The 26444-nt window shown below is 36.7% G+C and overlaps 2 protein-coding genes across 2 annotated transcripts; both read right to left on the reverse strand.

The window, feature by feature from the left end:
- Positions 1 to 127: 127 nt before the first annotated feature.
- LOC136825181 (uncharacterized) lies at positions 128 to 7405 on the reverse strand. The gene is made up of 5 exons (XM_067081207.1): positions 7365 to 7405; positions 3711 to 3805; positions 3320 to 3447; positions 2028 to 2107; positions 128 to 619 (listed from the first exon to the last, which is right to left on the reverse strand). Exons 1-5 carry the CDS (start codon positions 7374 to 7376, stop codon positions 263 to 265), a joined length of 672 nt encoding a protein of 223 aa, XP_066937308.1. The 5' UTR covers positions 7377 to 7405; the 3' UTR covers positions 128 to 262.
- A 9605-nt stretch (positions 7406 to 17010) lies between these two features.
- Positions 17011 to 19706, reverse strand: LOC136825411 (fibrous sheath CABYR-binding protein-like). Its single transcript, XM_067081784.1, has 2 exons — positions 19600 to 19706; positions 17011 to 18236 (listed from the first exon to the last, which is right to left on the reverse strand). The coding sequence occupies exons 1-2, from the start codon at positions 19666 to 19668 to the stop codon at positions 17307 to 17309; spliced, it is 999 nt and encodes a 332-aa protein (XP_066937885.1). The 5' UTR covers positions 19669 to 19706; the 3' UTR covers positions 17011 to 17306.
- Between the last annotated feature and the right edge of the window lie 6738 nt (positions 19707 to 26444).

Here is a 26444-nt window from a genome sequence, read left to right on the forward strand (position 1 = left end):
CTGCAAAAATTTAAATCTTGGGATTTCATTGCAGCGAGGTGTTCGAAGATAGCAGAAAATATAGTCGTTCGTGAGAAAGCACCTGAAATCCTGCAATGCCAGCTAAGAAGATACAAGAGAATCAACCTTCTTCTTCCTAAATTTCACTAGATTCTACTGTAAATGTCCTCCTCCATTACCAGAGAAAGCAGTCATAAGATTAAGAGACTGGTCCTGTCAAAAGATCTACAAAGAAGATGCATATACAGAAAAAGGTTACACATTACTGGACGGGGACTTCGAGGGTATACAAATCACCGCTGAAATTCAGAAGGGGAGAATAGGACGACAGACTATCCTGAGATGGTCTACTCTGGACGTCATGCACAGCCGCTACGGGAATGGCGCCGAACCGCTCTGCTAGAGCAGACACGCTCCCTGCTTCCTCCGCCTGCTGGTGGTCAACGAAGAATTGGGGCGTTTTGGAGAACGGGGAGCTTCCAGCAGCGTAGATCTGCTTGGAGAGAAGTGCGCTCTTCAGCAGAGGGTTAACGGAGAACTTCTCGCTTCTTGATCCGTCTTTGGCGATGTAAAAGATGGCCGTGGAGTCTTCCTCTGGCGTTTGATCTAGTGAAGGTGCCTATAGAAAACGTAATTTAAGAATTTAAAAAAGGTTATTTTGTGTTTGAACTACACACACACACACCCATATAATTTATATGTGTGTGTGTGTGTGTGTTTATACAGTACTTTACAAATTGTCTAAAAACAAAGGTTTATTATTATTATTATTATTATTATTATTATTATTATTATTATTATTATTATTATTAAGAAATTATTAATTAACAAAGAAACAAATAAGTGAAGATGAGTAAGCAAAATGATTTTCTATAATACAAAACAGTTAAACAGATAAATTAAGAAAGGAGGTAAAGTCAGAGATCATAGCATACAGGTAAACAGAGATCTACCGAGGTCCCCATTATCAAGTTATACAGGTACAAATATACAGAGGTGAGCAGATTAAGTTATATTTAGGTAAACAGATAAAGGTGTGCAAAGGAAAACAGATCAATTTATTAACGGGCAAACATGAAGGTATGCAGAAGTCAGCCTAGGAAGATATTAAAGTATCCTTCCAGATTCAAGCTTAAGCTTCATGGAGTCAAGTTTATGGCCAGCATCCTCACAGGCTTAAAGCTTAAGAACAGAAGCTTAACAGGCAGAAACTTTAGAACATCAACCTCAATAGCCCAGGTCACAAAATCTGCAGATGGGTCTATCCCAACTGTGATTTATTCCTTTGTAACTTTTCCTGCTTTCCCTCCCCCAGCTGCCAACTGGTTTTATTCCATCCTACCCATTATTTTAGCTCGAATGAAAACAAAGAATTTTATGTCATTATACAGTTATTTTCAAGTATGTTTGTCTATCAAACTGCCACAAATGGTTTCTTATATATATGTATAAATTTTTAAAAGAAGAAGAAGAAGATATATATATATATGTATATATATATATATATATATATATATATATATATATATATATATATATATATATATATATATATGTATGTATGTATATACAGTATCTTCTTCTTCTTCTTCTTCTTTCAAAGTGATTTTTCCCATTTTTTTGTATGGGGTAAGCGCGATGTCTTCTTTTGAAGGGCTTTGATTTGGCTTTGAGGCAAACCGTAGTCTCGATCGGCTGCCCTGCCTGACATCGCTTAGATAGACCCCGGTAGCGAATGTACTGTACATGTATCGTACCAAATCACCAGTTCCCTTTCTCCCAGCAGCGAGGAGAGTTGAGCGGTTAGGTCGACAGTTCGAGACGTGTGAGGTGTCTGTTATGTTTTTAGAAGATGTTGGAGTGGCTTTGTTTGTGTGTGTATTAGTCTGTAACACAGTATGTATATATATATATATATATATATATATATATATATATATATATATATATATATATATATATATATATATATATATATATATATATATATATTATATAATTCAGTTGTATTTTTTATTAACTCCTACCTCTGAATGCTCGCCTATTTCAGTGTCAACTCTGAATCCATTTTTCGAGTCGCTGTTGTATTTCCAGACATTTGGTGCTCCTGGAAAAGAAAAATTAATTATAGAATGACGCAAATCAAAACGAAGTATATTCCTTGAACTCTGAAAAGTTCCCGGACATGACATCATCAAAAATTTTTCATAAAGAATTACATTTTTTAAACTATAAAATAAATTTAGCTGAATATAGAATTTGGGCCAAAGGCCAAGCACTGGGACCTATGAAGTCATTCAGCGCTGAAACGGAAATTGACGGTAAAAGGTTTGAAAGGCGTAACAGGAGGAAAACCTCAAAGCAGCTGCACTGTGAATCAATTGTTACGAGAGGGTGGAAAGCAAGATGGAAGAAAGAGAATATGAAAGGAGGTACAGTAAAAGGAACGAAAGGAGTTGCAGCTTGGGGCCGAAGGCACGCTGCAAAGACCCTTAAGTACTTTATTAAGAAGTGTGTATCTTGAGATTCGACAGTGGAAATATATATTTTGAGATATAACGTACAACAGTGTTTTATTTATTTATTTTTATTTTATTTTTTTTTTTGTGATATCGCCTAATGGTGGAGTGTACATTTTTTGGCGTACGAAAAGAAATGTATACTGTATATATGTATATTTTGAGGTTTAACATTTGAACTTTTTTTTTTTTGAGATTTGGCAGCATAATTGTATATTTTGTGGTTTGGCAGTAGATTGTGTGCAATGAGAGGGGAAAATAAATTACGTACACTGAGTACTTGGGAGTATGCAGTTTATTTAACCGTGAAAATGTATAGTTTGAGATAAGTAGTGGACGTGTGCATTTTAAAATTTGACAGTGGAAATGTGTATTTTTATTTTGACAGTGTAAGTGTGTATTTCTCCATCAGAATGATTATGTGTTCTTATGGAATTTGATAGGGAAGTATGTGTGTAAATTTAACACTTGGAGTGACTTTTTTGAAATGTGACAGGGAGCCGGTATTTTGAGGTTTGTGTATGTATATTCAGAATTCTGTCAGATTGTGTATTCTGGGATCTGATGACAGATGTGTATTCCAAGATCTGACAGTGAAAGTGTATATTTTGAGACTGAAATTAGCAGTGTGTATTTTGAGATCTGACAGCGCTTGTATAAGCCAAGATCTGAAAGTGGAATCATGTATTTCGAACTCTGCCAGTGACAGTATATTCTGAGTGACAGCAGTTTATTCTGAGATCTGCCAGCGGGAATTTATTCCTAGATATTCCAATGGAAGTGTGTATTTTGAGTCTCACCGTTGGCATCCACAAAACCGATAACGCCCCTGACATTGCCGCCTCCATCTCTTGACTCGTGGTGAACTCGTCCAGGGAACTCGTACCCCCAGGCATAGTTGTTGCCAGAACGCTCGTTGAATTGCGACCTGCAGATCGGTAGAAGGAAAATGGGATTATTATTATTATTATTATTATTATTATTATTATTATTATTATTATTATTATACTCACATGCGGCACATAAATTGCACAGAAAAAGTATAGACCCTGAACATTCCAAGCGCGAACAAACACCAATAGGACTAATGCAAAATAAAATTATACCAAATTTCACTAGGCCTACAAATCGAACTGCTTCTATATGCCAATCGCATCTTGCAATGTTGCACTTGCAATAGTGTTTACTTACCATGCTTGTTGTTGACTGGCTTGAGGTATCGTGTATGCGTAGCGGAACCCTGGGGATGGTCCGGCAAGAGCCAGACCGAACAAGCACGATGTCACCTGAAAATGAGACCAATACTGAGCGGCTTTTTACATTTTTTTATGGTTTAATTTATTTTTAAAAAGTCTTCTTGATTTTATTGGCAGTCTGTGGAACTTGAATTTATTAAGATGAATTCCTTAATTTGATATCAGATTTTGTTATTCTTATTTTGTTTTATTAACTGTAATTAGGTTTCTGGGGAATTTTCTGCCATAGTTCAATTCATGTCTCAATGGTTTCTTTCTTCCCGTTATACCATTCGTAAATAAAAAGAAATTTCAGTATGACTTTCCACTACATTTTATATGCCAAGATTTAAACAAATTCATTACTCAAATTTATATCACTTCTAGATAACAGATTTTTCTGTGAAACTCTGCAATATTTAGAATATAAAACTAATAACCACGTGGTTTTTAAAAGCTATTTTACTTCACGTTTCGTCACCATTTTTACAATAATAATAATAATCTATATCTGCATGATGCTCTTTCTACCCTACTCGGTCATATTAGCTTACACCAAAGCCGGTTCTTAGACACACCTTCTCCAACACCCCTCCCCCCACCCCTTGCTTAGAACTTCTTACACAGTACGTCATAGGTAGGGGGTGGGGGAGTTGAAACAGATGTCATGTTACATTATTATTATTATTATTATTATTATTATTATTATTATTATTATTATTATTATTATATCTGCGTAAATAAAACAGCAATCAAGTTAAATAGGAAAAGACAGTTAAAATAAGAATGAAGTTAAACTTTTAATGTAACTTTTCCTCTAAAAGATGAATGACAGTCGTTTTAAAGCCTATGCTGTCCAGTGTATGTCAATTTATTAAATAATAAAGATAGAGAGAGAGATTGTACAGTACGAGAAATAAACACGTGATAAACAAAAAAAAGCAATTGAAGAAAGAGAGCTTCAGCGACAAGAGTAAGACGTTTATTAAACCGTGACATCTAGGAAAAGTAACTAGGCCTAGGTCTACGTTGGTTGGTCAGATGCCAGAGGTCAACACCAGTCCTCTCATGCCCTGTCACAACTTAAAGCCACACCATGCCCCAGTTCCCAGTAGCGGAAGCAGTTGCCATACCACGCTATTCAGACCCTTTCAGAGAGCCGCTCCTCCTCCCTCGTACGGGATCTTCAGAAAGTGGACTGACTAGTCTGCAAAGGTGACCTCTGGCGGCAGCAGTGGGTTTAAATTATTCTCTCTCTCTCTCTCTCTCTCTCTCTCTCTCTCTCTCTCTATATATATATATATATATATCTCTCTCTTCTTTTGTTCGAGCCGAGTTACTCGGGTAAAACCTGAATGAGGATTAGGGTCCTCTTGAGGAAGAATTCTGTAGGCCTACGATCCTCTGAAGGAAGAATTTTTTAGGCCTACTCTCTCTCTCTCTCTCTCTCTCTCTCTCTCTCTCTCTCTCTCTCTCTCTCTCCTCTTTGTTCGAGCCGAGTAACTCTGCTAGAAACTGAATGAGGATTAGGGTCCTCTTGAGGAAGAATTCTATAGGCCTAAAGATACGATCCTCTAGAGGAAGAATTTTGTAGACCTATATAAAACCATTATTCTCTCTCTCTCTCTCTCTCTCTCTCTCTCTCTCTCTCTCTCTCTCTTGTTCGAGCCGAGTAACTCGGCTAAAAACTGAATGAGGATTAGGGTCCTCCTGAGGCAAAATTCTGTAGGCCTATAAGATACGATCCTCTGAAGGAAGAATTTTGTAGACCTATATAAAGCCATTATTTTCTCTCTCTCTCTCTCTCTCTCTCTCTCTCTCTCTCTCTCTCTCTCTCTCTCTCTCTCTCTCTTCGAGCCGAGTAACTCGGCTAATAATTGAATGAGGATTAGGGTCCTCTAGAGGCAGAATCTGTAGGCCTATAAGATACGATCCTCTGAAGGAAGAATTTTGTAGACCTATAAAACCAGTTTCGTTAAATTCAGTTGTGCCTCTGTTTGATCTAAACAGTAAAACGATGCACCTGTTAGTTAGAAGACCGTAGTGGGTGGTAACAAACGAAGAAAGGTGTATGGGGCTGGCAATCTCATCCTAAAAGACTTACTTGCTGAGAACTGAAAGGTGTATGGTCAAAGGAATTGTATATAAATACACCATTCCTATACTAAGTGTATAGGCAATTATGAAGGTCAATTTGCTTATTACTAAATGAATCTAAGTGTTGTTATTGTTGTTAGATTAACTTGGCTTTATGCCAACATGGGCTCTTGCTCGGAAGAGCAATCCATTTAAATAAAATGAAAATCACGATAATAACAACAACAAACATGTCAATCACACTGCCAGTAAATGGCAGCAGTAAGGTCGTGCTGGGGCATCACGCCCAGGTGGGCACGAGTCACTAACCTTTCCAGGACACGACCTTTGAAGGGTTGACTCGATAACGGTGAGTCTCAACGGTAAATACCAGGGCATGCAAAGGCTGACTGCCGCTTGGATACAGTGCAAGCCTCACCGAGAGAGAGAGGGAGAGAGAGAGAAGAAATGGCTGAAGTATAAATAGGCTTTCTATGATATGACAATTTTTAGTTTGGAATAAAATAAAGGAAGTGGTGCGTGTGTAAGAGAGAGAGCGAGAGAGAAAGGAGTTACAATGTAGAGAGAGAGAGGGGGGTTAGACTGCAGAGAGGAAAAACAGGGGTTTTAGTCATTTAATCTTTTATATTCCCTTTAAATTCGGAGAGAGAGAGAGAGAGAGAGAGAGAGAGAGAGAGAGAGAGAGAGAGAGAGAGAGAGAGAGGAATAAAGTCTTAACAATGACGGATTACCAGATATCTATAGTAAACATACCTGCCTCTTTCACACTCTCTCTCTGTTAACGCCAAATAAAGGAGTTTTGTCGAAGGCCAAGACACATCAATCTCTCTCTCTCTCTCTCTCTCTCTCTCTCTCTCTCTCTCTCTCTCTCTCTCTCTCATAAATATATCTGCTTTTCGTCTACCACGTGTCCCTAGTTAACAGACAGATACCTGTGAACGTCTGTGGTAATATCCTGATGCAGACCAACATATTAGTACCCTGATTACAGCCTACTTTGAGAGAGCAGACAAGTTATGTAATAGCAGGTGTAATCGATTCTTTAACCTGATTACCCTATAGTCTTTTAATGGCTTTTATACAATTATAATACCAAGGGCATACGTGCTCTGATATCAGAATACATTCAAATCTGGCACTTTCTTTCAATACAAAAGTAAATATCGAAGAATAAAGAAAATTAATCCAGAAATATTCATGGTAATTATCTCCATACACTTTACATTTCACTGTTTGACATAATTTATACCTTAATGAAAACAGTTAATTAAATATTCTTTAAAACAAACTCAGAAAGCGGAAATACATCTGGTGAGTATTTCAAGCACCTAGGAAGGAAACGCGACCGTTTTCACAACGTTATCACACGAAAAAACATAAATTATCTGTTTCCAGCAACGAAAACAGAATTTAAAATGAAGGACGTAACATAGACACAGCCATTTAAAACCAAAACACTCCTATTTCTAAAATATTACCGGGAAAAAAGGCCAAAATATTATCTAACACTCACCAGGAACCTCATGATGGCGGGAAAGGAAGGCGGGGATAAGGCCCCAGACCGGCGGTACCTAGCATTTTATACCGGCGGTGTTGACCTCTCGCAGGGCGATGTTTATTGTGGCGTTCCAGACATTATTTTGGTATGTAGGTGAAAGTTGAGTATTTTCTGTAAAAACTTTACGCTGAATGGAAGAATTATAGCCCTATTTTTCTTTCATTTGCTTTATTAGATGTTTCTCCTTGTTTCCTTGGCGTTTTCTTTCATTTATTAGTTTTTCTTGTAAGAATGGACCTACGTTTAGAGGTCACTGAACTCCAAGGAGGTAAATACAAGCTTAAAATTATACTGTATATAGAGGATTTGTAGATCAGTCTCTCGAAATAGTCATAATTCGTCTATTTTATTTCATTAAACGTTTACAACTTATTTTCATTTAATTTTGCTTTAGAAATTTCCTCCAATAATTATATTTTTTAGCCCCTGTTATTTTTTACTTTTTTTACACCCTTTTTTTACTGACTGTTATTTTTTACACACTGTTTTACTTGCTGTTATTTTTTACCCCCTATTATTTTAACCCCTCTTATTTTTACCCCCGTTAATTTTTTACCCACTGTTAATTTTTAACCCATTTTATTTTTACCCCATGTTTTTATACCCCCTTTTTACCCCCTGTTTTTCATCCACTTTTTCTTTTACCCCCTATTTTTAGCCGCTGTTTTTTTACCTCCTATTAATTTTACTCCTTTTTTTATCCCCTGTTTTTTACCACCTGTTTTTACCCCCTTTTTTTTACCCCATGTTTTTACCCACTGATTTTACCCCGTTTTTACCCCCTTTTTTTACCCCATGTTTTTTACCCACTGTTTTTTAGACCCCTCTTATTTTTAACCCCTTTTTTTACTCCCTATGATTTTGCACCCCCTGTTATTTTTACCCCCTGTTTATTTAACCCCCCTTTGTTATTTTTACGTTTATTTAACCCCCTTTGTTTTACTCATTTAACCCCCCTGTTTTTTTACCCTTTGTTATTTTTACCCCCTGTTATTTTATCCCTCTTTGTTTTACTCATCTTATTTTCACACCCTATTATTTTCTTCCCTATTTTTTACCCCTTGTCATTTTTACCCTTTATTTTATTTTTTTACCCCTATTATTTTTACCCCTGTTTTTACCCCTTTTTACCCTGTAATTTATGCCATGTTTTTTACCCGATTTTTTTACTCTGTTAACATTTACCTATTTTTTTACCCCTGTTATTTTTACCTATTATTTTTATCCCATGTTTTTTGCCCCCCTTTTTTACCTCCTTTTTTTATCATTTTTAACCCAGGTTTTTTTAACCCCTGCTTTTTTACCCCCTTTTTTTAGCCTGTGTTTTTGCCATCTATTTTTTTTATCCCTTGTTTTACCCCTTTTCATCACCCTGTCATTTTTACCCCCTTTTTTAGCCCCTGCCCCCTTTTTTTTTTTATCTGCTTTTTTTTACCCTGTTATTTTTACCCCTGTTATTTTTTTTACCCCTTTTTTTAACCCCTGTTTTTTATCCCTTTTTTATCACCCTCCCCCCTTTTTTACCCCCCCCTGTTTTTTTTCCTTTTTTTTACCCATGTTGATTTATACCCCTGTTTTTTTTACCCGCTGTTATTTTTACCCTCTTTTTTTACCTCTTGTTTTTTACCCCTCAGTAGTTTTTATTTTGTTTAAGGTTAAAGTTAGCCATAATCGTGCTTCTGGCAACAATATAGGGTAGGCCACCACCAGGCTATGGTTAAAGTTTCATGGGCCGCGGCTCATACAGCATTACACCGAGACTAACGAAAGATAGATCTGTTTTCGGTGGCCTTGATTATTCACTGTAGCGGCTGTACAGAAACTCGATTGCGCCGAGAAACTTCGGCGCATTTTTTAATTGTTCAATAAATTCAGTTATCATATTTCATAACTAGTTATATGTGATTTGCACCTCTTATCCTCCTCAAAGTCCTTCTTATGTATAATTTCGTTTATCCGTTCCATCTATGAGCAGTTTTTTTTTTTTTTCTTATTTAGATTGTTCAGTGCGTAAATCCGGCAGCCCATTAACCTAACGGTCCAAAAAAACCAGAGAGCTTCGGTAGGAGGATAAGTACCAGCCTTCGGGCTGGGGAGTTACACAGTGGGCCTAGCGACACACTGGCTACGTGTCACAGGCATAGGGACCTGTCCCCCACTGGCTGTCGGCCTAAGAAACAGGAGATCAGCGCCTGCCCTATGAGCCTACAGAGGCCCAGGAGGACTTTAAGTTTTTATCTAATATACTGAACAGCTAAATGAATGACATAACATAAATTTTTAAAAAAAGCAAATCAACTGTATATAAATAATGAAATTGATAACAATTATTGAATGTATCATAAATAAATAATTAAACGTGAATAAATATATGATAAACAAACCAATAAATTTATCATAAATATATAGATATGAACGAAAATAATGAATAGACAAATAAATAGATATTTGATAATTAATAAGTGAATGAAAATTATCATAAACAGATAGATCAAAATTAATCAACAAATCTAAAATATGCACAAATAATGTGAAATGGATTTATAATAAACCATCTAAATACAAATAAAAACTTATAACAAATGCATAAATACATAAATATGGATAATACATAAGTTATTATGTAATAGATTATAAAATTGACATAAACAAATGGAGCAAATTAATAAACGACCCCATAGGGGTGGGTTAGTGCCGTCTGTGCATCTCAGGGGGTGCACTGTAGGCATTACTAAAGGTTCTTTGCAGCGTTCCTTCCTTAGGACCCTAGCTGCAACCCCTTTCGTTCCTTTTACTGTACCTCCATTCATGTTCTCTTTCTTCCATCTCGCTATCCACCTTCTCTTAACAATTATTTCGTGGTGCAACTGCGAGGTTTTCCTCCTGTTACACCTTTCAAACCTACCTATCCTCAATTTCCTTTTCAGCACTGAATGACCTCATAGGTCCCAGGACTTGGCCTTTGGCCTAAAAACTATATTCCGTTCCTATATATATATATATATATATATATATATATATATATATATATATATATATATATATATATATATATATATATATATATATATATATATATATATATATATATATATATATATATGTGTGTGTGTATAAATTAATAAAGAAGTAAATTATATTCGTAAATACTTTCAAAACAAAATATTATAGATATATTTCAAATAATTAAAATTAAAAAATAAAATTAATAAAAACTTAAATAAACGAAAGTATAACAAAACAAATATAATAAAATTGATAAATAAATAGATAAATAATAAATAAGAAAATAAATGGATAAATATTTAAATACCTAAAAGAATAACAAATAACAAAAAATATAAATATAAGAAAATAGTATAGTAAAGAGATAAATGTCTAAAAATCTGCAAATGAATTTATAAGAAACAATTTCATTTATATTCTTAAATGTAAGTATATATGACAAAAAAAGTAGAAGCAAATAAACAGGGGAAATAATAGGTAAATAGTTAAATATTTGATAAAGAAATTAGTAGGAAAATGGATAAACAAAGATTATATATATGTACATGTATGAATATATGTGAGTATGTAACGGGAATATTTGTTCAAATGTATGAAAACTAGTTTGATAAATATATTGTAGTCTAGATCGGCTGCCCTGCCTGTCATCGCTTAGACCCCGGTAGCGTATATATATAAAATAAATAAATAATATATAGATACATCGGTACTAAATTACTTAAATAAATATATGAATACATAAAACATATATATATATATATATATATATATATATATATATATATATATATATATATATATATATATATATAATCCGTGTCCATATTGCTTGCATACTTAAATAACCGGCTAGCTAACAGTTCTGGTACAACGCTCCGCACGCATTTAAAATATATATCTCATGATTTTATGCAGTCATATTATAATAAAACTTCAAGATAAAATAGCTTTCCTACCAAGGAGTTACAAACATAAAAAATTAACAAATCAGTTTTATATCAAGATTTTATAACCACTATTCTTTCATTCAGATTTATTCGCTTGTCCTTCCACGGGGCGGCGAACCCACCGCAGACCAGTTTCCCAAGGTTACAGGTTTCCCGGGTGACAATGAGCTCGAATGCTTTTTTTCGGTTTTATTTTCATAATATTCGTCTTAAGAGGTGCAGTTTTCAATGTCTGAAATTTTAGTGTGTTTTTTTTCGAATTTCTGAAAGTTAGTCGATGTTGACGAATTCGTAAACGACAGGCCAAGTTGGTCTTCAACTTCTGTGATATAAGTAATTTCTTTTCTCGAAGGTTTGGAAGTCGGCTGCTGTTCTCGAATGTCTGAAAATCAACTGCTGTTTTCAGACGTGCCCTAGACAGCAACTGTTCTTGGATGTCTAAAACCTAGCTGCTCTTCTAGAATGTCTAAGAATTAACAGCTGCTATGAAAGTTTTTCTAGACGGTAACTGTTCTTGAATGTCTAAAAGCCAGATGCCTTTCTCGAATGTGAAGACGTTAACTGCTGTTTTGAAACTGATTCTGGGCGGTAGTTGATCTTGAAAGTCTAAAACTCAGCTGCTGTTCTCGAACGTCTGAGTTAACCGCTGCTTTCAGACTTACTCTAGACGGCAACTGTTCTTGTATGCATAAAAGTCAGCTGCTGTTCTCATCAGTGTGGAACTGGAGTTACTTCGGGTGCATAATAGTTACAGTTCAAACCGTTAGTCGCATCTCTACTTGTTTACTTTCATATTAGGCAAATAGATCGTCTAAATCATTACAATAGCTTGTGATTTATATATATATATATATATATATATATATATATATATATATATATATATATATATATATATCAGTTGATACAGATACATTCCCATATGTAAATATTGGCATTGTTTGGACGGTCGTGACATCTATTGGCCTCTGGTAAAAGCAGCATTGGAAGTTGCACTGAGGTTACATTATATTTGACTTTTACTTAGTGTGTGTTAACCAGGATCCTGATGTAAACAAAACTCCATAGCGGTACAACGAGCTTAGGGAGAGTTAACTGCGTACCGAAATAACATCCGGATCCGGATTCGGACTGAGGAATGTTATTTGAGGGTTGAGAAAGATAGGGTGTAATGGACACATCAACAAGATATGACGACGCGTCTGTTCGAAAGATTCAGGATATCAAGTATCGACCCTTCGCGCTTTTTCTTCTCTCTATTTTCATTTAAACTCTGGCTACGAGAGGGCAAAAAGTTAGACAATTCTCATGAAACATATATATATATATATATATATATATATATATATATATATATATATATATATATATATATATATATATATATATATATACATATAATATATATATATATGTGTATGTATGTATGTGTGTATGTATGTATGTATGTATGTATGTATGTATGTATATGTATGTATGTATGTATGTATGTATACATACAATTGCTTCTACTTGATAGAAATAAATCAATAAATAAATAAATATTCCTGATGATAAGAATATCCACGGCTCAGAATCTGTCACCTGACTAAAGAGTACCGCCTCTACCTTCAATACGAGTCCTCCTCAATTATGGCCGAAAAGTGGCGCAGGAACATAATCATTTCAACTTTTTTTCCCCCAGGCCTTGTCACACCCGTTTATAGTCCGTCCATTTTTTTTTGGGGGGGCCAATTTTTTTTTCTTGTTCCTAAGACTCGTAACACCGTTATAATCAGTTTTATTTGTCTTATTTAATAATAAATATCCAGAGCTGATATCGTGAACGCTCTAATCGTGTTTTGTGGAATTAAAACTTGACACTGATGACCTATTAATACACTAATTAAAAAAATATAAAGAAATGTTGAATTTACTTTCTACTCTACAATACATCAGCCAGTCAGAAGCGCGATGGAAATTTTAAAAATATCGTTTGCTAATATTTACCGCCAGCTTCGAAAACACAGACTATCGTTGACCACTTCCTTGGATAGCATGAAGGGAAGGGTACAGTCATCAAGCCATTCTTTGGAATTCTTTTGCTTGCTCGTATATTCCCTGACTCACGATATATATATATATATATATATATATATATATATATATATATATATATATATATATATATATATATATATATATATATATATATATAATATACAGTATATACTCACAGAAAATGGTGGCTTTTAGAAGATGACGATTCTTCAATAAATGCCTTATTCCCCTGTAAAAAAAATATATAAAAGAAAGTTCCATAGCATCATGCAACACCACAGAAGCCTCATCGGCAGTGTTTTCATCCCTTTGACGCAAACTAAACCACTTACCTTTGACATACATATTACTCCCAAACACATTCAAAACCTAAGGCCTAAGAATTCTTTCCTCTGTATTTCCAAAGCTTCCTAACAAGGTTTGGAACTGCTGACTTCATGACACCGTCCATCCTGGTGTCGTTTCTTCTACAGGAGAAACAACCTTTTTAATGCTGAGGGTCATTCACCCTGTAGGATGCTATTTCTATGACGACTGGTCCTTAGGGAGAGACCCTGCATAGCAACACGGTACTCATACGGCTGCCGTTTCTGGGTCTACCTACTGCAGCCTAGGTAGCAGTGGTAGTTAAGTCTAGACTTTCCTATTTGAAAGTCATGTTTATCTATATAATTCTAGGTTTAAATCATCTGCCCGTTGCCCAGCAAGACTTCCCACACTATAATCAAGAGGCCTAGACATAAAATTCCAGAAGTTAGGGTCGAATGGGGCCCTGAATATATCCAATTCTGACAAATTTTCATCCATTGTTGAACTCGGTCATCGAGGAGAGGGACAAAAAGGGAGCTTGGGGAGGGCCTCCGGCGGCTGGAGGGGGGAAAGGGAGGGGTGTTCTCGGGGAGGGTGGGGGTGGGGGACTGCCTTGTCTCCTTGGCGAAGAAAAAGAAGCCAGTGAAGATGCGATTACCGGTTGGCTTCGTATCCTTGAAGACGCCTCAGTCTCCCAAAACAAAAAAGAAGGAAGTTACCCCGCCCATCAGAGAAAATATGTGGCAAAGCTAACTCCGGTGTATGTCGTATACTCAAGGTTCAGTATCTGGAGCACTTGCAGGGGAATTTAGCCCTAACGGACAGACCAACGTGCGACAGAAAGAGAGTCGCCTAGTACGTACGCACGCACGCTCAAGAACCAGCCAACCAGCTTTCATGTATCGGCAAAAACTAGATCGGTTTTCGAAGTCCCTTACGTAAATCCAGCTCGGCATTATCACTCGAACTGGCATCAACTTCAAGGTTGAAGAAAAGGGATTCCTGATAACCAGAAGCAATTTTGCTTTGCGCATGTGCAAATGAGCACTATTTTAAGTACGCGTTTATATAAAAGCACAGAGACAGTAGTGACTGACCAAATGAACCTATGCCGTTGCCACCGAATTGCTTTTGTAAAAAATTTTTCAAAAATGACAGTAAAGACCCTTTACACAGAGGGGTTAGGTAAAATAGTTCACGAATGACACAGGAAGGCTTCAGATTCACCATCCTGAAACTGCTGAAACTGAAAGTAGTGTTTATATTTCAAGCTGATTCAAAACTCGAAAGCGGCATTTGCAAAATTCCCATTTTCTTTGATTTCAGTATGCAGGCTGTGTTTATTGTAATGATGTTTATTCTCTTTGCTGGTGTGGTGCATTGGTAGCACCCTTGCTTCACATCAGTAAATATAACATGAATAAATGAATAAAAAGCAGGGAGAGAGAGATAATAACAAGTTAAGTATTAATGACCATGTCGAGATATTCCTCTCTCTCTCTCTCTCTCTCTCTCTCTCTCTCTCTCTCTCTCTCTCTCTCTCTCTCTCTCTCTCTGGAAACCAAACTCGAGGTCTCCTTATGAACAGGATAACAATACTGCTACTGATGATGCTGATAATAATAATGGGAATAATAATTACGAAGGACCTGCTTTGAATGATAGTAATAATGACAGTTACTACCCCAATACGATTCTCCTTGTATATTAATAATCTACTTAATTTTTTTATCTTTTTATTAATTTGTTAATTTATTTTTCTTTGTGTTAATAGGTTATCTCTTCTTTCTGTATTTCTCATTACCGTCTGTTATTCCTTTTCAATGGACACCATATTCTTTGGAAGCTTGAATTTCTGGTCAATGGCCCCTACGTACTTGTTCCATATGAATAGGGTTCATCTACTAAATAATAATAATAATAATAATAACAGACATAGTGAAAATATTAATTAATTAAAAATTATAACAAACACAATAGAAACAAGATAAAAACAATGATGAGAAGATAAACAAGAAGGGGACAGAATAAAAAAAAAAGAATACTAAGTGCCTCAAAGCAAGCATATAATATTATCATTTAGCAGGTGCGGTCACACCTGATCGCCTAATATAGCAACGCCTTCAGTATTGTTCACTGAGCGGACGACAGACACAATGAACAAGAAGAACTTGAAGGACAGGAATTTCTCCTTCGTCAGTGCACCTCATGCGGTGCACTGTAGGCATTACTTAAGGTTCTTTGCAGCGTGCCTTCGGCGCCTAGCTGCAACCCCTTTCGTTTCCTTTTAATGTACCTCCTTTCATTTTCTTTTTCTTCCCTCTTACTTTCCTTAACCCTTTCCTAACAACTGCTTTGAGGTTTTCCTCCCGTTACGCCTTTCAGACCTTTTACTGTCAGTTTCCGTTTCAGCGCTGAATGTCCTCATTGGTCCCAGTGCTTGGCCTTTGGCCTAAATTCTACATTCAATTTAATTCAATTCTTGAGGGACCAGATCTCAGTAACACTGCTTTAGCGTTCTCTTGAGAGAACTCTAAAGCAGTGATTTAGCTTTCTGTAAAAAGGAAACTATTGTGCCGGCTTTGTCTGTCCGTCCGCACTTTTTCTGTCCGTCCTCAGATCTTAAAATCTAATGAAGCTAGAAGGCTGTAAATTGGTTTGTTGATCATCCATCCTCCAATCATCAAAGATACCAAATTGAAACCCTCTAACCTCAGTACTTTTTATTTTATTTAAGGTTAAAGTTAGCCATAATCGTGCTTCTAGCAACGATATAGGATATGCCACCACCGGGCCGTGGTTAAATCTTCATGGGCCGCTGCTCATACAGCATTATACCGAGACCACCAAAAGATAGATCTATTTCCGGTGGCCTTGATTATACGCTGTACAGGAAACCCTATTGCTTTCGGCGCAATTTTTACTTTTTCATATTCAAAATGGATGCACAATGTACAGAGAAAGTCCTTCTCTTACAACCTTTTTGTCACTCCCTCTGCGGGCATTACAGGGCAACATTGTGACCCACTGCCGCCCCCAGCAGATTCCCAAGGCCTGTTGCAATGTTCAGTAACCGTCAACTGCTACAGCTAAGACAGTTATAAGAAACGGGCTTTCTCTCTATATTCTGCACCCATTTTGAATATATAAATCGTATCAAATGCCTTTTTTCCTTGTAGAGGTGACCCCAGAAGGGTACAACCTCCAGGATTCTCATAAAGTCTTCAGGGATGAAGTTGCCAGCCACACCCCCTTGGTTTTCACCTCCAGGGGACACTGTAAGGTTAGAAAAGAATCGGTTTTAAATGCAGCATTCCGCTTTATTCTCCGAGTTTTTACGTTTCCAGAGAAAAATAAAGAAACAAAGAGAAAAGTATGCCCTTAGATGGAGAAGAATGCCCTAAGATAAGTCACCACAAATGACCTCACTCACGCCAAAAGCCTAAATTTACAAATCAGAGAGTATCTGACCCTCAAGCAGAACTAGAAATTTTGTTTTGTGTATTTACAGCTAAACAATTCAGCTTATTTATACAGATTCTTCATCGCGTTTGCTTTCGTGTCCTTTAGATCATTGTCGTCTTGGATGAGTCGGTTACTCCTTCTTTTCCTCTGCTGGTGGAGCAGCCACAGAGATCAGGGGATACCCGAATCCTGGGTAAAATGGGTGAGCGTAGGGGGCGGCGGCCACCTGTGGGGCCAGGAGATTGTATTGCACGGGCTTGACCTCGACGGTGGGCTGCACATACTTGAAGCCTGGCACGGTGAAGGTGTGCTCCTTCGTCGTGAGGGCGATCTTCTTCGTGTCAGCTGGCGTGGCAGCGTCGACGGGCTCGAACTGCTTGGTCTCGATGGTGGCCTTTGTCTCAGTGGGCACGGCGTGCAGGTAAGGCAGAGGGAAGCGGGCGACGTCGCGGCGACGGCGAGCTGACTCGACTGGCTTCTCGGCTGCTACTTCTCCTTCGGCGGCAGCAGGTTCCGCAACGGGTTCCTCGGCTCCTTCCTTAGCGGTGAATTCTTCCGCTGCCTTTTCTCCTTCAGCGGGAGCGGCTTCGGGTGCTGGTGGGGCTGGGGCTTCTTCCGCTGGCTTCTCGGCGGCGAGAGTTGGCGCGGGGGCAGCTGGGACTTCGACGGGAGCTGGTGGGATCAGGTTTCCCTTCCTGGCCTCTTCGAAGATCGCCAAGAATTCCTCCCTCGCCCGAGCGACATCCTCGGAGTACTCGGGAACGTAGTCGGCTGCTGGTCCCTCTGGGAGGACGTTGGATCCCAGGACGCGGTAGCCGTTGGGGCCGGCCTCGAAGTAGGTGACTGCAGGCTCGCCGTTGGAGTCGATGAAGGAGTACTGGCCGATCACCCTCCCGTCAGCGAGGCGGACTTCGTGTCTGGTCTGGTCGAGAGCCTGGTGACCGAAGGTGGTCTGGCCAAAGGCGTCGACTCCCTGGTACTTGATGGCCAATGGGTACGGGGCTGCGATGTATGGGACTGCAATCTGGCCGTTACAGCACAGAGCGAGGGCTAATACCACCTGCAAAAGGAATTTTGAGTTTTCAATCATTAGAAATTAGTAAGCACAAGAGAATTAAGAACAATTTTGATTAGTTTTATATTTATTAAAACACGCTAACTAGGTAATAATATATGGTTCCAAAAGTGCTAATCCCACCTAGACCAAAATTGAGATTCCAGTCATCAGGAAAAAGTAAACACAAGAAAAGTTGGGAACAATTTTCATTAGTTTTTATTTTTTATAAAAAACCACCTGAAAAATTGGCGAGTTTTCAGTCTTAAGAAAAATATAAGCACGAGAAAAGTTGAGAACAATTTTGTTCATTTTTCATTTTTTATTATAACAAGCTAACTTGGTAACAATATATGGTTCCACGAGGGGAACTGCAGATAGTTTCACAGTGGGATCCATCATAATTCTAACAATATGCTGTAAGGTACGGAGCTGAATAAACCTAGGTGTCGTTATAAACCAGCTGGGAAAAAATTATGAGATTCCAGTCACTGGAAAAAGTAAACACATAAAATTCAAACACTTTTAAATTTTTTATTAGTCTATGAAGACAGACAAACGGCTAGGTAACTATATATATATGTGTGGCTCCACAAAGGGAATTACAGCTCGTTTCACGATGGGATTCATCATAATTCTCATATATGTAATATGTAGGAGCTGAGGAAAACTAGGTTTATTACAAAACCGAATATTGCAACCGCAGCTTTCAAGAATCTGCACTAAGAACAGTAGCTCTTATATATAAAACTTTTGATAGCCATGTGACTATCAAAGTAAAAAAGTAAATTTCACAATAAAACCCATCAATGTGTAAATAAATTGACCGACAGGAAAAATATAACACATGAAGATGAAGTGTGAGAGGGTTTTTTCAAGTGCTGTCTTGTCAGTAAAGTTTACTCTAAGAATCGAAAACCTTTGAAAAATTATTTCAGTTTCTGATGAACGGAATAGACAAAAAAAAGATGGAAGTCTAAATTTCTTAAGCATATACCCTCATGCAAAGACTATGAGTTTTAATTTACGGCTTTATTTAAAAAGAGGATGAATATTTCAACACTTTCTTTAAAGAAATTAAATCTTTTTAACATTTTTCCAATTTTGCAATCTTTCATGATCACGTCCACGTTTAAAAACTATTTTCTATCATACTTTTAATGTTTGTTGAGCGGACGAGAAGTATATGCATTGACACATATGCACCCACGTATCACATGTGTATAGTATACGTAAATATGTGAACAAATATGTGTGAAAATGTGTGAAAGCTCCAATGCGCAAAAAGAGATTCGATTTCAGGAGCAAACTCAGTGCATAAAACACAAAAAAAGAAAGACAAAAAAAAATTCGCGGAGAATTTACTCACCAACGACCTCATGATGCTTCGCAAGAGTAAGGAACAACCTGCTGCGAGGGGCACAGCCGATTCCTCCATATATATATATGAAGATGCCCCCCTATCAATGCCCAGTGCCCAGCCTTCAAGGACGCCAGCCGCTCTCCAGCGGCCACGCCCCCTCCAACTCTCTCGCTTGACTCACAAACAGTTGCTGTGGCAGATCTTCTTCTTCTTTTTTTTTTTTTTTTTTTTTCTCTTGGAGATGACAACGGATCATCGGTTTCATCTTAAGGAAACTTGTTTACAAATATGTCTTTTATATTAACGGTAAAGTCTCTTGGCTATTTATGCTTTAATTTTACTTCATTTTTAGGGGAGGGGGAGAGCTTAGCAATTGTATTACTTACTAACCTGGTTTTTCTTCATTTTTTGCCTTTATTTTTTTAGTCCTATCCGGCTGGCTCCAGCTTCGATGTATCCTTTGACAGATGGAGAAAGAATAGAGGGAGAAAATTAAGAGGATATTTGATGTCCCAGATTAGTGTAAAAATTTCTCAAACTATTTCTTTATACACTTTCTCTTCAGAATTTTGTTCTGCATTTCCAGTTTTCAATTTTGAGACATCCCTCTGCAATAAAAGATTTTGGAGTAGGTTATATGAAAACTACACTATTTTATTTTTCTATATATATATATGTGTATATATATATATATATATATATATATATATATATATATATATATATATATATATATATATATATATATATATATATATATATATATATATATATATATATATATATATATATATAAATATATATATCATTGTTTTGTTTTCTTTGAGGTCACTGGAGCCAAGTTGCTATCCAGTCGTTACATATTGGTCTGCGTTACGTAATCCATAAGACTTCTTTGTATCAATATATGACGCTTCAAAGCCGGCTACGATGGAATGCTGGATTTTGTATCTCTTTTGAAAATTAACAGGTCTCGGTGACTTAAATACGCCTTAAGTTGCTGACAAAAGGAATATTTTTAGCAGCAAGATAATCAAACACAAGTTGATATTTGAAAGACATTTGACAGTTATTTAGTAATTTTTTTAATTGTGGCTGCATCAAAACAGATTTACCTCTTTAGGCGTAAAATTAGTTATATTTACATATAAATGAGGAATATCTCACAGGATGATACGCAGTCTTCAAGACTACTGTTATTTTAAGAGAAATTCTCCATTCCTCCTCCTCCTCCTCCTCCTCCTCCTCCTCCTCCTCCTCCTCCTCCTCCTCCTCCTCCTCCTCCTCCTCCTCTTCTTCTTCTTCTTCTTCTTCTCGGCTTAATCCCCAACCGGGTCGCCGTTTTCAAATGAGCCCCTTCCATGTGTTTCTGTTGGTGTCTCTCGTCCTCCCTTCGTCTATTCCTTTGTCTCTAACGTCTCCCCGAATGCAGTCTCTCCACCTCTTCTCTCCAACATTCCCCAACACTCTCCAACGCTCACTGAAAGTCTCAAAATAAATCGAAATAAGTATCATGAGACAAAGTCAGCCATACCCGTGGTAGAAGTCTCGTCAAGGAAGCCATGTTGGTCTCAGTCTCTTTTGGTCTCTCTTGTGGTCTCTTAGGCCTCTTCAGGGTATCTATGCCCCAGTCAGTCTCCTGCCAAAGTCTCTCGGAGGGAAAAAATGCCCCTCTTAGTCTTTACAAGTTCTCAGTGTCTTCAAGTAAGTTACGTTGGTCCCCAGTCTCTTCAAAGCAGCCATGTTAACCGAGGTAGCCATGTCATCATTAGCCTCCTCGAGGTAACTATCCCCTTCTCACTCCTCTTGAAGCAGCTATGACCTCTTTAACCTCATCGAGGTAGTCATGCCGTCCTTGAGCTTATCAAGTCAATTGTTCCCCCCCACAGCCTCCTCGAGGTAACAATTCCCTCCTCGGCCTCCTTGATGCACCCATGCCTTCTTGGCCTCCTCGAGGTAATCATTCCATCCTTGGCCTCCTCGAGGCATCCATGCTATCTCCAGCCTCCTCAAGTTAGTCATACCCTCTTTGGCCTCCTCGAGATAGCCATGCCCTTATCAGCCTCTTTGAGGTAGCCATGCCCCCCACACGCTTCTCGAGGTAGCCATGCCCTCCTCGGCTTCCTCGAGGCAGTCTCAACCTGTATTAATCTTCCAGTTCTCAACAAGTGTTTTTGGAATGAGGTTTCCAGTGCTATACATTTCTCCACCACAACTGCCACACACTACAGTCGACTTATCACCAGGTGCTATATCAAAAGACGGGGTTTAGGGGACCCACACCCATTCGTGGTATCGATCTCCGGTTTCTTTCCCTCTACTGCCAAGCTCGGGAATTCTCTTCCCGCGTCCGTGTTCCGTATTTCATGCAGTTTTCAAATCTGGGCTAGACAAGGACATTAGGGTGCCCATCCCGTCGACCTCTTTATAAATAAAATTACGTGGATACATTTCTTATATATTTATCATTTCTATGACGTAACCAGGTTTCCTTTCGTGACGTAATAGGTAAATCTTGTTTGAAATTCGTATCGTTAACTCTGCGACCTTCAACAATGCTACCCAGACGCCTGTAATCTTCTCTCTTATCTCAAAAACAATTTGGGGCAAAGTGGATTGCGTGTACACGCTTCTGTATGTGTACGTGTGTGTGTGTGTGTGTGTGTATGTATGTGGGTATGCTTGAGATGCCGTAAGGATAAAAGGACTGGGTTTTTGCCCTTGAAATATTGTCTTTGTTTTAACGCTTTTTCCAGATTTTGCGCCATATTCGCCTTCTCTCTCTCTCTCTCTCTCTCTCTCTCTCTCTCTCTCTCTCTCTCTCTCTCTCTCTCTGATATTCTGTAGTTTATTTCAGTTTTCACATCTTTGCCTATTTATTTTTTCATTTGCTTTCCTTTGCTTATTTCCAATTAATTTTAACTGTTAAGTTAATGAATGCTTACTTTCTCATTGTCATTTGTTATTATCTATCGCAAAATCAAAAAGATTTAGTCTTTTACTAAGTCAGTCTACAATCAGTTATTGTCAATTCTGGCAACAGTCGTTTCAAGCCATCATCTACAGGGTGTGACAGTAAACCCTAATCTACGCGGCGTGACAGTAAGCCCTCATCTACAGGGTGTGACATGGAACCCAGACAGAACCCAAGGTATGATTGATTGCTGGTCTGGAATTCTCGTCCCTTCAACGCCCAAACGATTTCCCGACAAGATAAATCTTTGTGCCCAAAGGCAAGTTAATATTATAGAAGTATCTGGCATCCGCTGTGTCAGTGGACTGGATTCACGTCATGTTCTTGTTACTGTTGTTAGTATAAGCTGGCCTTATGGCAACACTGGATCTTGTTCTTGGGTATATGCCCTTCATCTTTTATTGGTTAACTACCACACCTCCATGGCAGAACTGATTTGTTGATATCAGCCATTGTCTGGTCACTACCAACGAAATTTTTCATCGATGAAAAATGGGCTACTGTTAAAGAGACTGTAAAACCCCTGTATCTGAGTTTGCAGGAAGCGTTTGTGATTTTAGAAAGTTAAACGGAAGGAATAACGATAATGAATGGTAAAATGAGGAAATAAGAAGAATAGTGATTGCAAACAAAGATTATTTATGAAATTGTTTACGTAAGAAGTTACGAAAGACTAAGAAAAGTGGAGATAAGCTAAAGTGATAAAAGAGCTGGCATAGGTGATAAGACTAATCAGTGTTGTGAGGTGGTTCGGTCATATGGAAAGAATGGAGGAAGATAGGTTGGTGGGAAGAATATTCAAGTACGAAAGTAGTGAGAAGGAGGAAGAGAAAAAACCTAGAAAAGTATACACACGCACACATGCACACACATATCTATCTATCTATCTATCTATCTATCTATATATATATATATATATATATATATATATATATATATATAAAAAAATCCTAAGACCTAAGACAGATGAAGAAATTCCGACGCCCTTGGCAGGATTCGAACCTGCATCCGCTGTCAGTATAAGATTGACCTTAACCACTTGACCACGAATAAGGATAAAAGTCTATTTTTATTCCCACTCGCACATACAGATACGAAGCTGAAATAGACACAAAATCTTCAGGTTATCGTAACAGTGTGTTCAGTATGTAATAGTTTTTGAAGCAGATATACTATATATATATATATATATATATATATATATATATATATATATATATATATATATATATATATATATATATATATATGTGTATACATGTATGTATTTATATATATATATATATATATATATATATATATATATATATATATATATATATATATATGTATATATATATAAAATCTACTGTTCACTTTTACAATTTAAATTATCTGGTAAAAAATAACCAGTAGATTTTCTCTCTCTCTCTCTCTCTCTCTCTCTCTCTCTCTCTCTCTCTCTCTCTCTCTCTCTCTATATATATATATATATATATATTATATATATATATATATATATATATATATATGTATTGCATGGAACATCTATGTTTATTACAAATATTCAAATATAAATACTATCAGTAACTTAGATATTCAGACTAGCCATCACAAGCAGCGGTTCAGTAACAAATATTGAATTAGTGTCTCACTGCGTTTTCTAAAAGTCTAAGGGAATTACTCTCCGCAATTCAATTATCCTCTCAAAATATCCAGAACCGAACTGAAAACATTTGTAAATAAATTTACAGTATATATATTTACCTGAATGCTTTACGTATATATATATATATATATATATATATATATATATATATATATATATATATATATATATACATATGGATGTATGAAGGATTCCCTATCTGCGTATGACATTGAGAAATGTGGCATTCTTTTCTAAAGAATTTTATATCAAATTCTTTGTTTCCATGATGAATTCTCGCTCCCTCAGGTAAATTATGATCTAATTATCCACAATTCATTTGGGAAATAACAGAGTACTAGATTTAACGTCGGAGATAAGGAACAATATATAACAGGTAAAAAATGCGTCGAAGTTGCATCGGTGCAATCGAGTTTTCTGTACAGCCACTAAAGCATATAATCAAGGCCACCGAAAATAAATCTATCTTTCGGTGGTCTCGGTATGAGCCGCGGCCTACGAAATTTTAACAACGGTCTTGTAGTGGCCTGTCCTATATCGTTCCCAGAAGCACGATTATGGCTAACTTTAACCTTAAATAAGATAAAAACTACTGAGGCTAGAGGGCTGCAATTTGGTATGTTTGATGACTGGAGGGTGGATGATCAACGTACCAATTTGCAGCCCTCTAGCCTCAGCAGTTTTTAAGATCTGAGGACGGACAGAAAAAGTGCGGACGGACAAATTTTACTGTCTCTGTCTTTTTGCCCGCTCCATGCCCAGCACCCCGCCCCCGCCCCCCCCCCGCCCCAACCAAGATGACGACAAAATACTGCCTTCCTATCTCCGCTAATACACTCGCTAAGAAAGAAAATATAGTTTGCGTCAGTATAACGTAAATAAAGACGGGGTTATTCTACAGAATTTCTTTATGCAATTTGTTCCTTCTCTTCAGTTCTCCTACGCGTTTGTTTGTTTATGTGACAGTATGAAAAAGAATTCACCTATTCTTTTACCGCTGAATAATAATAATAATAATAATAATAATAATAATAATAATAATAATAATAATGATAATAATAATTTCGTGAAAAACAATCTGTGTAATAAAAATCCACAATTATATAGTAAATATATTACTATGTAAAATAACTTTCGAACACTTGAACGGTGTTCCTCGTCAGCGCTAATAATAATAATAATAATAATAATAATAATAATAATAATAATAATAATAATAATTCAAACTAAAAAATCTTCATATATAATATGTCGAAGAGCAATAATAATAATAATAATAATAATAATAATAATAATAATAATAATAAATACAAGTACAGTACTTAATACTTAATTACGTGGAGTGTGCTTACGCTCCAGACCTGTAAAACAGGTTTGTGCACTATTACATCGTTCGGCCGAAATCATTCCTTGAAGATGTTAATTACTCGTTGATTATTCAGTTTAAGTCAGATAACCCGTCGACTAACGTATACCCCATCTTTAGACAAGTTTCATGTTAATATGTTACTAAATTTAACGTCGAGAAGACGCTTGTGGAGGAGTTTTTAGGAGAAAATCATATATATTTCCCTTCTGTTTGCAGCTTGCCAATACTGCGCAGTTTGGAAAGTCACCTGCGCAGATATTAGAAGGGTGTGTGCGCATCCAAAGGTAGGTATTGTAAAATATATCCGTGTCATGTACACAAACACACATACATATAGACATTATACACACACACACACACACACACACACACACACACACACACACACACACACATATATATATATATATATATATATATATATATATATATATATATATATATATATATATATATATATATATTATATATATATATATATATATATATACACACACATATAGATAGATAGATAGATAGATAGATAGATATATTATATATACAGTACATATAGGCAGACAGACTATTTCTCCTACATAACGTGTGAGGTAAAATACGATAGACGACAAAAAGTCCAGAGAATATTTTTGAAGCCTAATAAAGAACAAAAGCATATATATATATATATATATATATATATATATATATATATATATATATATATATATATATATATATATATATATATATATATATATATATATATATATATATATATATATATATATATTCTCCATTAAATTTCTCCATTGAATTTCTTACAACAGACTTCACTGCATAGCCTCCCACATTAGCTTATGCCACGTATCAGATACAAATCT

Source organism: Macrobrachium rosenbergii, chromosome 37 (assembly GCF_040412425.1).
Source record: "Macrobrachium rosenbergii isolate ZJJX-2024 chromosome 37, ASM4041242v1, whole genome shotgun sequence".
Taxonomy (NCBI): domain Eukaryota; kingdom Metazoa; phylum Arthropoda; class Malacostraca; order Decapoda; family Palaemonidae; genus Macrobrachium; species Macrobrachium rosenbergii.

What these genes read in the sequence shown, in the direction of transcription:
- LOC136825411 (XM_067081784.1), bottom strand. Translation starts at nt 19,668, where the DNA reads ATGGAGGAATCGGCTGTGCCCCTCGCAGCAGGTTGTTCCTTACTCTTG. An exon ending in GAAGCATCATGAGGTCGTTG is followed by an intron (nt 18,237 to 19,599) that starts GTGAGTAAATTC and finishes TTCCTTTTGCAG; the next exon opens with GTGGTATTAGCCCTCGCTCT.
- LOC136825181 (XM_067081207.1), bottom strand. An exon ending in GCCAGTCAACAACAAGCATG is followed by an intron (nt 3,448 to 3,710) that starts GTAAGTAAACAC and finishes ACCGATCTGCAG; the next exon opens with GTCGCAATTCAACGAGCGTT. An exon ending in CGGTTTTGTGGATGCCAACG is followed by an intron (nt 2,108 to 3,319) that starts GTGAGACTCAAA and finishes TTTCTTTTCCAG; the next exon opens with GAGCACCAAATGTCTGGAAA.